General features: G+C 44.3%; 1 protein-coding gene across 1 annotated transcript; it reads right to left on the bottom strand.

The window, feature by feature from the left end:
• Nucleotides 1-8290: 8290 nt before the first annotated feature.
• UBB (ubiquitin B) lies at nucleotides 8291-10325 on the bottom strand. The gene is made up of 2 exons (XM_063110822.1): nucleotides 10037-10325; nucleotides 8291-9356 (listed from the first exon to the last, which is right to left on the bottom strand). The coding sequence occupies exon 2, from the start codon at nucleotides 9348-9350 to the stop codon at nucleotides 8433-8435; it is 918 nt and encodes a 305-aa protein (XP_062966892.1). The 5' UTR covers nucleotides 9351-9356; nucleotides 10037-10325; the 3' UTR covers nucleotides 8291-8432.
• Nucleotides 10326-14178: the final 3853 nt, after the last annotated feature.

The following is a 14178-nucleotide window of genomic DNA, read 5'->3' as shown; positions in this document are numbered from 1 at the left end:
AGGGCCTTTTATGCCCCAAGGTTAAAGGGGTCCCCTGCCTCTCTTGTAAATAAGCCAGGTACCACATGATGGCTGGTGCACAAAACTGCTCGAGCCTGACAAATGCAGAGGAAGCCTCAGAGAACGAAACAGATGAAGGGTGCTTTCCAAAGGCTGCAGTACAGGGCATCACATTGAACCAAGAGAGCTGACCCTGGCAAACAAAGGGGCTCATGCTGGGGGATGTGTGGGTGGGATGTTCAGGCTGGGGCTCTGAGCCCATTTCTGTATCTCTAACCTCCATATGTGCAAACATGTGCAAAGGCCCTGCCTTCAAATCTACCCACCTCTGAACCCACGTGTATTAGTCCATTTCTGTTGCTTATAACAAAATTCTTGAAACTGGGTGATTTATAAGAAAATGAAATTCATTGCTTACAGTTTCTGAGGCAGGAAAGTCCAGAGTCCAGGGAACACATCTGGTGAAGGCTTTCTTAGGCGGTGGCTTCAGTGACGGCAGGTATCACATTGCAAAAATGGTGGAGCAGAGAGAGCAGAGACTAACCTCCTCATTCACCCTCCTTTTAAAACCCTCAGAACCACACCCTGACCATCATTTTTAATCCATTCACTACTGCACAGTCCTACAGTCTAATCACCTCTTCAAGGCCCCACTTTTCAATGACCATAATAGGATTTCCCACCCTCAACGGTTACAGTAGGGATTAAGCCTCAGTGAGGTTGGGGTGGGGGGCATTCAATCCATGGCACCACGTGTGTGAAAATTATTTAATCCTGACTTTAATTATTGATCTTTTTTTTTTCTTTTTTTTTAAAGATGACCGGTAAGGAGATGATCTCAATCCTTGGCTTGCTGTTGTCAGCACCAAGTTCACCCAGTGAGCTAACCGGCCATCCCTATATGGGATCCGAACCCATGGCCTTGGTGTTATCAGCACCGCACTCTCCCGAGTGAGCCATGGGCCAGCCCTTAATTATTGATCTTATGGAAATATTTCCTCTTTTCTTTAGTCTTAGCTATTCTTTTTTTTGTTTGTTTTAAAGGTGACCGTAAGGGGATCTTAACCCTTGACTTGGTGTTGTCAGCACCACGCTCTCCCAAGTGAGCCACGGGTTGGCCGTAGTCTTACCTATTCTGAACAAAAAAATAAATTTTAAGGCCGGCCCGTGGCTCACTCGGTAGAGTGTGGTGCTGATAACACCAAGGCCACGGGTTCGGATCCTATATAGGGATGGCCGGTTTGCTCACTGGCTGAGCGTGGTGCTGACAACACCAAGCCAAGGGTTGAGATCCCCTTACCGGTCATCTTTTAAAAAAAATAATAAAATAAATAAATAAATAAATAAATAAATAAATAAATTTTATAAGGTTTTGATTACCTTGATATATGATTCCCTTTTCATATATGTGTTGCAATATCTCCTGAATTTTTATCTTCTTTGATGTATGTGCTGCATTAAAAACTATTTTTTAAAATTTTTTTAAAAAAGAAAAAAAAAAAGCTATTTTTTATGTGGATCTTTGTGTAGCAAACCTCCTGAGGCCTGTGCGTCTGAGATTAGTTTTATCATGCCTTCACATGTACACGATAGTCTGACTGGATACAAAATTCTAGGTTCTGGGCCGAGCCCGTGGCGCACTAGGGAGAGTGCGGCGCTGGGAGACACTCCCGCCGCGGGTTCGGATCCCATATAGGAATGGCCGGTGTGAGAGCCGGTCACGAAAAATACAAAAAAAAAAAAAAAAAATTCTAGGTTCTAAGATCTTTTACTTTGAAAACACGGCTCCATTGTCTTCTTGCATCCGGTACTACATTGAAAAATCTCATGTCAACAGGCTTCTTGGTCCTTTGTTTGTGATCTGCTCTTTCTCACTGGAAATGTTTAGAATGTTCTTTGTCTCTGATGGTCTTAAATTTCCTCAAAATGTTTCTAGCTGTAAGTTTTTCCTTCTCTGTCCTCTTTGACATATTCCAGCTTTAAAAAAAATTTTTTTAATGAGAAATAATCTGTGCATAGGTCTTGTGTTCACATTTTATCTTTTTTTCTAATTCTGAGAAATTTATCTCCATTATTTTTTCAAATATTTTCTCCTGTCCATTTTTCTCTCTCTCTCTCTCTTTCCAGGGCTCCTATTTTCTGAATATTACCACTTCTACTTTTATCCTTCATGTCTCCTAGCTTTTCTTTTATGTTTCCTGTTCCTTTGTTCTCTCCTTTTTCCTTTTGGGAAACTTCTTTTATTCTAGTTCACTAATTCTGTATTTCATGTTCATTCTTTCTGACATTTTTGTATTCTTGTTTCACAGTTTTAATATCTTTCTTATATTTTTTAATATGTTTATTAGGCTAATTTAAATTTTTATTTTGAAGATAATACAGTTTATAGTTTGTTTGTTTGTTTTTAAGTGATGATGCTCTTGAAATATCTTATTTTTCTGGCCTGGGAATGTATTTCCCCCGGGGGTATATTCTGCTCTGTCAGGTAAGCCCCAGTGAGTGCAAGGGTTGGGGGACAGATGAAGCAACTCCTCACGTCAAGTTTTCACCCTTTGCTCTCCAGAGAGAAGCATCTTTAGGAGGATTCACCCCTTAAAATGTCACTCCCCAGGCCTGGGTGTGTGGAAGAGGAGTGAAGAGCAGACGACAGCTGGGAGTCGGTCAGTCTCCACCTGTTCTCTCAGCATCTCGCAAGCACAGGATGTCTGGCAGCCCTGATTGGACTCCATGAGTGCCCAGAGCAGAGATCTGAGTCACTGCAGAATAGGGGCAGGTATGGTTTGTTCCAAGGCAATGTGCAGAAGCCCCACCCACTTTATCTTCCCAATTCAAAAGAGCACACCCCTCCTCCGCCCTGGGAGATTTTCACGTCCTTCCCTGCTGCAAAGGCCAACAGATGTGCTAATTCAGCACCTCTTTTGGCCCTGACCTGGTGTTGTATTTATCATGCCATGTTACAAGTGTCTGTTTACTTGTCTGTCTCCACTCCATGACTGAGCATATTCGTCTGGGCAGCCTGAGCACTTTGCACAGGGTAAGAGACCAATTTTATTTCTACAATTCTGAAGCTTTAGGATAAGGCTTAGAACAGTATGGCCATTTACTCAGAAGTGTTTTGAACCAGGATTCTGACAGGGAGCTCATTCCCCCACAGTTGTTTGGCCCCTGCCTTTCCAGAACAACAGGGTGGTCTTTGCCTCTTTCTGGGCACACCCAAACCATGCCCCACAGAGAGTTCGTGTCTGTACCTTCTCTCACATTCTGTGGTTTGGGGTCACCCAGGAGAGCCTGTACACAGATGTTATATTTACTTTGTGGTATGTCTTCAGGCACAGGCCCCTTATTGCATTATAAATTTCCATGTTAGAAGACCTGTTTCAGGCCCGGCTCACCTGAGCCCAGTGGACAGAGCTTGCAGTCAGCTGTGCTGCCCTGCCCTGAAATACACGCACAGAGGAGAGAGCAGAAAGTGAAACAAGTGAATTTGTGGGTGCATGGAGCTAGTCTGTAGAGGGGCAGCCACTTAGAGGAAATCAGCACATTACTGGCAGCTTTTGAGCAGCCCCCACTTGAGTTCTTGTGGTTTTGCAGAACTGAGAAGAGACAGCAGAGCCATCTGCAGTGGGGGGGGGGGGGGGGCTGAGACCCAGAGAGGAGAAAAGGATGAGTCACAAATCTCCAGAGCCTTTTAGTGCCCACTTGTGCACTTCAACCTCTCCCTCCTTGCCTCTGGAGGTCCCTATTTTTCTAAAGTCTCCTGGCCATGTCCTTGGGTGTCTCAGTATCTTTGTCCTTCTCAAGGCCTTGGCTGGTGTGGGGGTAGGAGCCACGTTGTTCCAGTAAACCTTGGCAAGCTGCTTCCAGGAAGAACCCAGGGGGGAGGGAGAGGAGTAGGTTAATCTAAAAGGCAATCAGAATTTCTGTATTAAAGGGTTGGCAGTAAAAGAAGAGCAGGCCACCTTGGCTTCTAAAGGAGACTATGCTCAGGGCTGATGCTTAGAAAAACAGCTTTTGCGGTCCTGCTTCTCAGGAAGCAAAGGGCAAGCAGCGGGTGCTGGAGGCTGGCAGCAAATCCCCTGGCTGCAGGGAGCCCTGGGTCCGTTGAAAAGCTGCTTGATATGGTAGGGAGATGGGAGTAAGGCCTTCATCAGATAAGCCCTAAAAAGGGCTGAAGCATCCCCTTTGCTGGATGCAACAATCACTATTTTCCACTCTGACTCAGGGTGAGCAGAGCAGTTTTGAAAATTGGGAGAGGGGCCGGCCTGTCACTCACTCGGGAGAGTGTGGTGCTGATAACACCAAGGCCACGGGTTCGGATCCCATATAGGGATGGCCGGTTAGCTCACTGGGTGAGCGTGGTGCTGACAACACCAAGTCAAGGGTTAAGATCCCCTTACCCGGTCATCTTTTTAAAAAAAAAAAAGAAAGAAAGAAAATTGGGAGAAATACCACCCCTCTTCGGGCTGGTGTTTGGGAGGCCTGGGCTACACATTGAAGGAGTCTGAGGGGCTGGGCCACTGCACTTGACCTGCTGTGCCCACCAGATCACCTGGCCCCAGAGCTTACTCAGGCCACTTGCAGCCACTAGTTTGTGCCCATACCTGCAGCAGACTGTAGAGAGCCAGGCTGGTGGGCACCCTGCTGCTGCTGCTGAAGGCCACCTTTTTCACACCTTTCGATGCCAGCTGTTGACCTGGGGGCTAGACCCGACTCCAGTTTCAGGAGCAGGAAGGATGGGTGCAGCTCGAGGATGACTCAAGGAGCTGGCAAACACCACCAGACTGTAAAAATTTACACTGGTGTGGATGGTGTGTAAAGAAATAGGATTGTGTCTTAAGAATCCGTAAAATCTCCATAATTATAGGGAAATTTCTGAAATTCTAAAATTCAACCACTAAACAAAATTGAAATATCTGGAGCAAAGGCTTAGTGTTCTTAATATACAGTGAGCTCTTACAAATCAATACGTAAAAGAAAAGCAAAAAATTTTTAAAAATTGAGCTGAGGATATAAACAGTTCACAGAAGAAAGAAAAGTGAAATGGTGCTAAACCTCACTCATCGAATAAACGAAGTTTTGGGGCTGCTGGGTTAGCTCACTTGGTTACAGTGTAGTGCTGCTAACACCATGGTCATAGATTCGGATCCCGATACTGGCCAGCTGCCATTAAATAAATAAATAAATGTGAAGTTTTAATTATTTGGATAGTACTTGCTCATGGTGAAAATTCAAGCAGTTCAAAAGACGTATAGCGAAAAGGACATATCTCCCGACCTCCCTTCTTGGAACCATCCATTATTAGCAATTTCTTACGTCTCATTCTAGAATTATGCCATATGTATATAAAATTATTAATATATAGGGGCTGGCCGGTTAGCTCCTTTTGTTAGAATGTGGTGCTGCTAACACCAAGGTCCAAGTTCTCCCTTTTACACACGTACACACTGCTATTCCCATTTAGACCAAGTGTGTTTCTTATTAACAATACAGCAGTGAGCATTTGTGTTCATACTTTTCTTCACGTCTGTGACAATATCTGTAAAATTCTTAGAAGTGGAATTGCTGGGTTGAAGCATGTGTGCATTTAAAATTTTCATAGCTATTTACCCAACTGCCCTCCAAGGAGGTTGTTAACAGTTTACACCCAGCAGCAGGGAATGAGGATGTGCTTCTCCACACTCCTGCAGAGTATTAACAGTTTCATCTTTGTCAATCTGAGAGATTAAAAAGCTATCCTGTGCATTTAATAGTCATTTTTCTTACTCTAAGGTGAACACCATTTCATGTGTTTAAGAACCATTTTTCTGTCAGCTTTCAGCTTGTCTTTTTGCCGATTTTTTTGTTAGGTTATTGTAGTGGATTGAATTATGTCCCCCTCAGACTCACTGAAGCTTGAATTGTGTCCTCCAAGCTTTATGTATTAGGAACTTGGCCCCCAGTGTGACTATTAAGAGGGTGGGAAATCCTATTATGGTAATTGAAAGGTGGGGACTTGAAGAGATGATTGGACAGTAGGACCATGAGGTAGTGAGTAGATTAAAAATGGTGATCAGGAACGTGGTTCTGAGGGCTTTCAAAAGGACAGCAGTGAGGAACTCTCTGCTCCACCATTTTCACAATGTGATTCTCTGCTGTCACTGTTGCCAACACTTAGGCCCTCACCAGCTGTATTTCCTGGACTTTGGACTTCCTAGCCTCTGAAACTGTGACATATTTCATTTTCTTTTGGAAATACTCAGTTCCATGTAGTTTGTCATAAGCAACAGAAACAGACTAATACACTGCTTATGTATTTGTAGAAACTCCTTAAAAAGAAATCAGCCCTTTATATGTGTGGTATTTTTTCTGGTTTGTTATTTATCTTTCGACAAAAATGTGAAGAGATGCATTTATATAGGTGTTGATCATGCGGTCTACAAATGCCGTTAATGTGGTTTGAACAAATTGATACATACAATAGAAGGCTATGCAGCTACTTAACTGAAGATTTATATTTATTAACATAAAACAATATGTATGTATAGAAAGTAGAAAAGACCAACCATAAAACAAAAAGCATTATATGATCCCTTTTTTAAAAAACCTGTGTTAGGGCCGGCCCGTGGCTCACTCGGGAGTGTGGTGCTGGTAACACCAGGGCCACGGGTTCGGATCCCAAATAGGGATGGCCAGTTGGCTCATTAGGTGAGCGTGGTGCTGACAACACCAAGTCAGGGGTTAAGATCCCCTTACCGGTCGTATTTTTTAAAAAATAAAATAAAGTTGTGTTTCCAGTGTCTTAACTTACCAAGTAACTCATAGTTAAGTACCTCCACTTAGTATTTTATGCTCAAAGTTAAGGGGATTTCTAGGACAGAAGTTTAAATTACTAAGGCAGAGTTCCTAAAATCACACACCAATTCACTCAAGTACACCTGGAATATCAAAGGCATATCCAAGTACCTCAAAAAGTTCGTGGAAAAATTGAATTAAATGTAATACAAATCACTCCATGAACTTTTTGAAGACCCCTTCATATTTCTAGACATACTTAAGTTTTCTGCATTTTTATATGCACCCTTGGGTAATTCTTGTATGTCAAACTACTCCCTAGTGATTAACTGGCCAGTGATTTTTAGTACCAGAAAAAGTATTTCTGAACTATAAATTTGAGAAAATCAGGAGCGCTACCCCCCAACTTCTCCCCCTTAAAAGCACTCCGTACACCACTCCCAGTTTTGTCCCAAGTTAAGAACTACCACATTTACTGAAGTTACATAAAATTGTCAAGGGGGAAAAGGTTAAGAACTTCCTTGAAGCACTGTTAAGAATGGGTGCCTAGAGCTGGCAGGTTATCTCATTTGGTTAGAACACGGTGCTAAGAAAAGGTCAAGGATTTGGATCCCTGTACCCACAAGCTGCCAAAACAAAAAATAAAAACAAATAACAGGCACCAAATATCCAAGTACATTCTTCTTCCCTCATGTTTTTTCTATTAGTATTGCAAATGTATTGCGTAGTGTTTATTCATATGGCAGCACAAGAACTGCTTACCTGTCAGGCTTAGACAATAAACTTATATCAAGTACAAAATTCAGAAGAGAATCTGTGTTGCTGCAATCTTCCCCCGCCAAACACACAATAAAACTATTAAGAATTATAGGAGGAACAACTTTAATTTGCTGCCTAACTCACCAAAATCAGCAAGTTACCTTAGATCAGGACACCCATTTTCTAACAACCTTTTTCCCCGGCCAGCCTTCTTTCAAACTTGATGATCAGTGCTCCATTTCCTTCCTGGCTCAGCAGTTACCCACATAAGAGCACAGACAAGATTAGTGGTCTCATTTTACTGCCCAAGGCTAAGTACTTCAGTGTAACGTACTAGAAAGCAATAAATGCACATTAACAGCACAGAGATCCTATAATTCCCAGAATTGAAAGCACTTAGCCACTATTCAAGTGGTCTCAACTAAAACTTGTTTGGCTATTTCTTTCCAGAGAGCTCAGTTTAGGTCTAGGCAGGTACATTTCCTTTCTCTCATTTATTTATTTTAAAGCCTCCTGTGCAATAGATTTTAGGTTGTTTACGCTTCTGAAATGGTTTGCAATGAAACCAGGATCCTAACTTGAAAATGACGTGCAGCAAAGAACAAAGCTCCTACACTTCAGCACACCCAAATACAGACCAAAGTCAAATGACTTAAAGATGGTCACATCACCAGTCTCAGAGTTATATCCCTTCCTCCACACCATTTTGATTAAGAGTACCCATATCACTACAAAATTTCACAACAGACACCAAAGATGCTACCATGCAACAAAACCTTTATTAACATTTTGAACAGGTTCAGCTATTACTGAAACTGGTAATTTCTAAGCTTAAACGGAGGAAAATAGCTACAGTGCAGAGTAATGCCATCATTGTGCACTGTGACTGCAACACTGAAGAATTAGCAGCCACCCCTCAGACGGAGGACCAGATGGAGGGTGGACTCTTTCTGGATGTTGTAATCAGAAAGAGTGCGGCCATCTTCCAGCTGCTTGCCTGCAAAGATGAGCCTCTGCTGGTCAGGGGGGATGCCTTCTTTATCCTGGATCTTAGCCTTCACATTCTCGATGGTGTCACTGGGCTCCACTTCCAGGGTGATGGTCTTGCCGGTCAGGGTCTTCACGAAAATCTGCATGCCACCCCTCAGGCGCAGGACCAGGTGCAAGGTGGACTCTTTCTGGATGTTGTAATCTGAAAGAGTGCGGCCATCTTCCAGCTGCTTGCCTGCAAAGATGAGCCTCTGCTGATCAGGGGGGATGCCTTCTTTATCCTGGATCTTAGCCTTCACATTCTCGATGGTGTCACTGGGCTCCACTTCCAGGGTGATGGTCTTGCCGGTCAGGGTCTTCACGAAAATCTGCATGCCACCCCTCAGGCGCAGGACCAGGTGCAAGGTGGACTCTTTCTGGATGTTGTAATCAGAAAGAGTGCGGCCATCTTCCAGCTGCTTGCCTGCAAAGATGAGCCTCTGCTGGTCAGGGGGGATGCCTTCTTTATCCTGGATCTTAGCCTTCACATTCTCGATGGTGTCACTGGGCTCCACTTCCAGGGTGATGGTCTTGCCAGTCAGGGTCTTCACGAAAATCTGCATGCCACCCCTCAGGCGCAGGACCAGGTGCAAGGTGGACTCTTTCTGGATGTTGTAATCAGAAAGAGTGCGGCCATCTTCCAGCTGCTTGCCTGCAAAGATGAGCCTCTGCTGGTCAGGGGGGATGCCTTCTTTATCCTGGATCTTAGCCTTCACATTCTCGATGGTGTCACTGGGCTCCACTTCCAGGGTGATGGTCTTGCCGGTCAGAGTCTTCACGAAAATTTGCATTTTGACCTATTTTAAACAGTAAAACAATGTATCTGAAAATCTTCCCATTTCTTACTTTCACATTTAATATATTCGTCAAAACCAACAGTTAACTATTCTTCCAAACACCTTAAAACACTAACATCTCCGACAAGCCCCCCCCTTTCTATTCGACTTTAGTCACTGAACACAAAATTCGTTAATCAAGATTTCGACTTGAACCCCTAGAGAATCTAAAGTGCTTTCTAAACTAGCATCTAAAGCTTTCTTCCCTGCCTCGGATATTTGAGTTTCCCCCAAAACCTACGCACAGTGGTAGGTAAAATGAAAACCAAACCAAGCCCACAAGACACGGAAAGTAAAAATGCCCGTTGCAACAGAGGCGGGACACATTTCCCACAGCGAGATTCGGAGAGAAACGTTTCCAGAAGCCACCCAAGACTACCTCTCGGCCGCCCTCCCCCTCTGAAGAAAACGCGATTCCACCGTTTAAGTGGCCGTTAATCTGTTTCGGCGCGCGCCCGCCACCCCCGCGCCCCTCACGTAAACAAGACCCAGTCTTCCGGAAGGCCCGGCGCCGCGTCACCTCGCCTTCCCCTCCCCCAACCCTTCCCCGAGGTCCACCCAGACCCACGAAACTGCCAGCCTGCCCTCACTTATACCCTGCGCTCCGGTCCTCCCAGGTTGCGAAGGCTGTGGGCCACTACCTGTTAGCGGGCACCAAGGTCCTGCGAATCACCAGTCACGTCGAGACCCCCCGATAAGATCACGAAACCCACCACTACAGCCAGGCGCCACTGGATGCGCCGCTCCGGCGGGGCTGATATTTATGCAACGTCTGTTGCGTTACACATCACAGCCTACGTAGCCGTCGTCTCCGTCCGCCGCTGAAAGTAGTTTGCCAGGCCTCTCCTCCCGCGACGCAGTTAGGCTTTTCGACTGAGTTCCAAATTCCTCACAGCCGAACAAAAGGCTCCTAACGAATTAGCTCCCTTCCCCTCCAGGCGCTCCTTCTCCTCCTTTAGGAAAATGTGGGCAAATTATCAGGCGGATGAATTTGAGTTAAAGGGCCCTAACTCGAAAGCTCTGGAAACTTCCCTGCGGCGCCGGCGCTGATTGGTGGGGCGTGCGAAGGCGAAGCCGGCGCTGATTGGTGGGGGACGCGGCGGCTCGGTTGTTGCTGGGCTGCCTGGGTGGTGTGGTTTAGTGCTTACGTTGCTAAGTAACGGAGTGCGCGTGCGCCGTAGAGGAGCGCCCTCTGGGAAGAGGGGCATTTCCGGTCATAGTTGGGGGCGGGGAGGTCTTTCGCCCCCGCTTCCAAAGCCGGCGTTCCCCGAGACCCGCGTTTCCGGGCCTGAGGCAAAGGGAAAGTGGGCTCCACGGCGAGTTTTCCGGGCGGCCGCCGCAGGCCGGATTGAGTTGGCCCGCGCGGGGCGGCGGTGTTTTCCGGCGTCGTGTGTGAAGCACAGTCCCCTCCTCCCCCTTCCCCTCACACGCCGGCCGGTCCCCAGTTTTGCTCTTGGTGACTGCGGGCCGTGCAGCAGACGTTTATCACGCTGCTGCAGTCAGAATGCGCTGTGTTGCTTTGTCTTAGTCGTCCTCACGGCTCTACGGGGGGACCCTCGGCGGGGACCGGGCCCAGAGCGGCAGGTCCCGCCTCAGGGTGACGGACGCCTGGCCCCGGTCTACGGCAAGCCTGCACACCGCACACCCCTCTCTCCTCGTCCGCTGGGAAGAAAGAGAAATTCGGATCGGGGGGCTGAAAACCCGCTCTAGGAGGCTGGGGATTCGTGCACACGGAAGCACCTGTACTTCTGCCCTTGACGCGCTTGTGCAGGTGACCCGAGGAGCGTGCGTGGGGCCGGGAGTGTGAACAACCACGAAATGGCTGTTTTCATGTGGTACCGACCTTCCTCAAGGAGGAAGTTGTCTAGAAATGTGCGTATTCATAGAAATTAGGTGAACATCACTTAGAGAAGGTCGCTAGTCATTACATTTCAACATATCTGAGCATAAAACTAGGAAACTGTCAGTAGAGAGGTATGTGATGAATTAACAGACAGCTTCAAGTTGATTTGACTAAAACTATGATCTACTGGCTACTGACTTGAATAAGCAGTAGATAGGAGATAATTTTGGGAGTGAATTCAAACGTCAGTTTATAAAGTGTTTATCTTACAAAGTAAGAATTTTTATTTTTGTTAGTCCATCCGTGAGGCTGAGTGCATCAGCAGCTTCTCCTGAGTCACACATGTTGACCAGTAGATTGAGCTAGAAGGCAAACCTCATGACTGGGTTGGTGACTTCACTGGGGGTTCTAGCAGATGCCAGCACTAAGTTAGTCATATAGCTTCCTGGTTTAATGTTTTCCCAAAGTAGGTCATTTGGTAACCTCCACGCAGCAAAATGTTTTTAGAAGGAAGGTGTATGCTACCCTTGTACAATGAACAAGATGAATTTTTCATGGTCTGTTTATAAACGAAACTTTTAGTAGTAATACATAATTTGTCATAATAAATTACAAAAGATAATTTGTAAACAAGTTAAAGAATAGAACGGTGAGATTCCTAAGATCGGGTACTTCATACAGTGCTCAATAAATATTTGTTCAATGAATAAAGTGCAATTTTCTCTTTTGTTCAACTGGAGGAAAAAGATAAACTTCATGACAGCCTTAGGTACTAAAAAACAAAGCAAAAAGACAGTACAGTATTTAATCTCCATAGGTTTTTGCCTAGGCAGTTCCTTTGAAAGAGGTATTGATTCTGAGAGTCTAAGTGATTTTACTTGGCTAGATCTCTTTTAATAAAAATCTGTGAGAAAACTACTTTTCCGATTAAAAGTTTACAATGGTTTTCTTGACATTATCAGGTGACAGGTAAATATGGAGTTGCCATTTCTTTTACTTTATATTTCACATTTGACTATTTCAACACAACTATGGCACTGACTCCTAAGTTATTACAAGCAAGTTAGAAACTTTGATATTGAATACCCAAATGAACATAGAGCAAAATTCTATACTGTCTTCATATTGGACCTCAAAATTACAGAAATCTGTCCATTAAAAAGAAGCTGCTTGGCAGATCGCCTTACTGGCCAGAAGCCAAAAAATGAAAGATAAATGCTCAGGCTGGCTGGTTAACCCAGTTGGTTAGAGCATGGTGCTGATAACTCCAAGGTCCATGGTTTGGTCCCTGTATGGCCAGCCACCAGAAGAAAAAAAGTGGTGAGGTAAAAATAACTGTTTTATAAAATGTTTTTATTATTAAATACTATATACGTATATGAAATTTGGAGATAATATAACAAATGCCATATAACCACCAATTTGCTTAAGCTTTCAAAAATTTTTTATCTCATTTTGTCGGGCTGGCCAGTTAGCTCAGTTGCTTAGAGTGTGGTGTTGATAACACCAAGGCCAAGGGTTCAGATCCCCATACTGGCCAGCTGCCACTAAAAAATTTCTTTTTTTTTTTTTTTTTTAAAGATGACCAGTAAGGGGATCTTAACCCTTGACTTGGTGTTGTCAGCACCATGCTCACCCATTGGGCTAACCAGCCATCCCTATCTTGGATCCGAACCCGTGGCCTTGGTGTTATCAGCACCACACTTCTCCCGAGTGAGCCACGGGCCAGCCCTAAAAAAATATTTTTTAAAAATTTTTTTGGTATTTAAAAAAATTTTTTTTAATTTTTAATTGTAAAAAACACATAACATAAAATTTACCATCCTAACCATATTTAAGTATGCAGTTGATAGTGTTAACTATATACACATTGTTGTGCAACAGATCCCTAGAACTTTTCATGTTGTAAAACTGAAACTTTATACACATGGAACAACTCCCCTTTTCCCCCTCCCCCCAGCCCTTGGCAACCATCGTTCTGCATAAAGCATGCATGTCTACATGAGTGTGACTATTTTATTTATTTATTTTGGTTTTGGTTTTTTTGGTAGCTGGCTGGTAAGGGGATCCAAGCCCTTGACGTTGGTGTGATCAGCACTAGGCTCTAACCGAGTAAGCTAACTGGCCAGCCTGAGTTTGACTAATTTAGATACCTCATTTAAGTAGAATCATACAGTATTTGTCTTTTTGTGACTGGCCTATTTCACTTAGCACAATGAAGTTCATCCATCTTGTAGCATGTGACAGAATTTCTTTCTTTTTTAAGGCTAGTATTCCATTGTATGTATTTACCACATTTTCTTTATTCATTCATCTGTTGATGGACACTTGGGTTGTTTCCACCTGTTGGCTGTTGTGAATAATGCTGCTGTGAACATGGGTGTAGAAATATCTGTTCAAATCTCTGCTTTCAAATCTTTTTGGATCTATACCCCAAAGAGGAATTGCTGGACCATACTGTAACTCAATTTTTAGTTTTTTGAGTAACCACCATACAGTTTTCCATAGCAGCTGTACCATTTTACATTCTCACCAACAGTCAAAGCATTGTTATATGTATGTCCTTGTATATATATGTGTGTGAGAACGTCTCTAGGAAACATACCCAGAAATAGAATTATGGGATGTACCTTCAACTTTACTAAAGTTTGCCAGATAGTTCTCCAAAGTTATTGTACTAAACATTCTCAACAGCCATGTAGGAGAGTTCCCACAGTTCTGTATCCTCTGTAGCACTTAGTATTGTCAGACTTTTAAATTTTTGCCAATCTGATGGGAAGGTTTATCTTTTAGAAAATAAGATTTACAGGGGCCGGCCTGTGGCTCACTCGGGAGAGTGCGGTGCTGATAACACCAAGGCCACAGGTTCGGATCATATATAGGGATGGCCGGTTGGCTCACTGGCTGAGCGTGGTGTTGACAACACCAAGCCAAGGATTG

The sequence above is a fragment of the Cynocephalus volans genome, chromosome 10 (genome assembly GCF_027409185.1).
Source record: "Cynocephalus volans isolate mCynVol1 chromosome 10, mCynVol1.pri, whole genome shotgun sequence".
NCBI classification, from domain to species: domain Eukaryota; kingdom Metazoa; phylum Chordata; class Mammalia; order Dermoptera; family Cynocephalidae; genus Cynocephalus; species Cynocephalus volans.
This window is presented reverse-complemented; position numbering and strand designations above follow the sequence as displayed.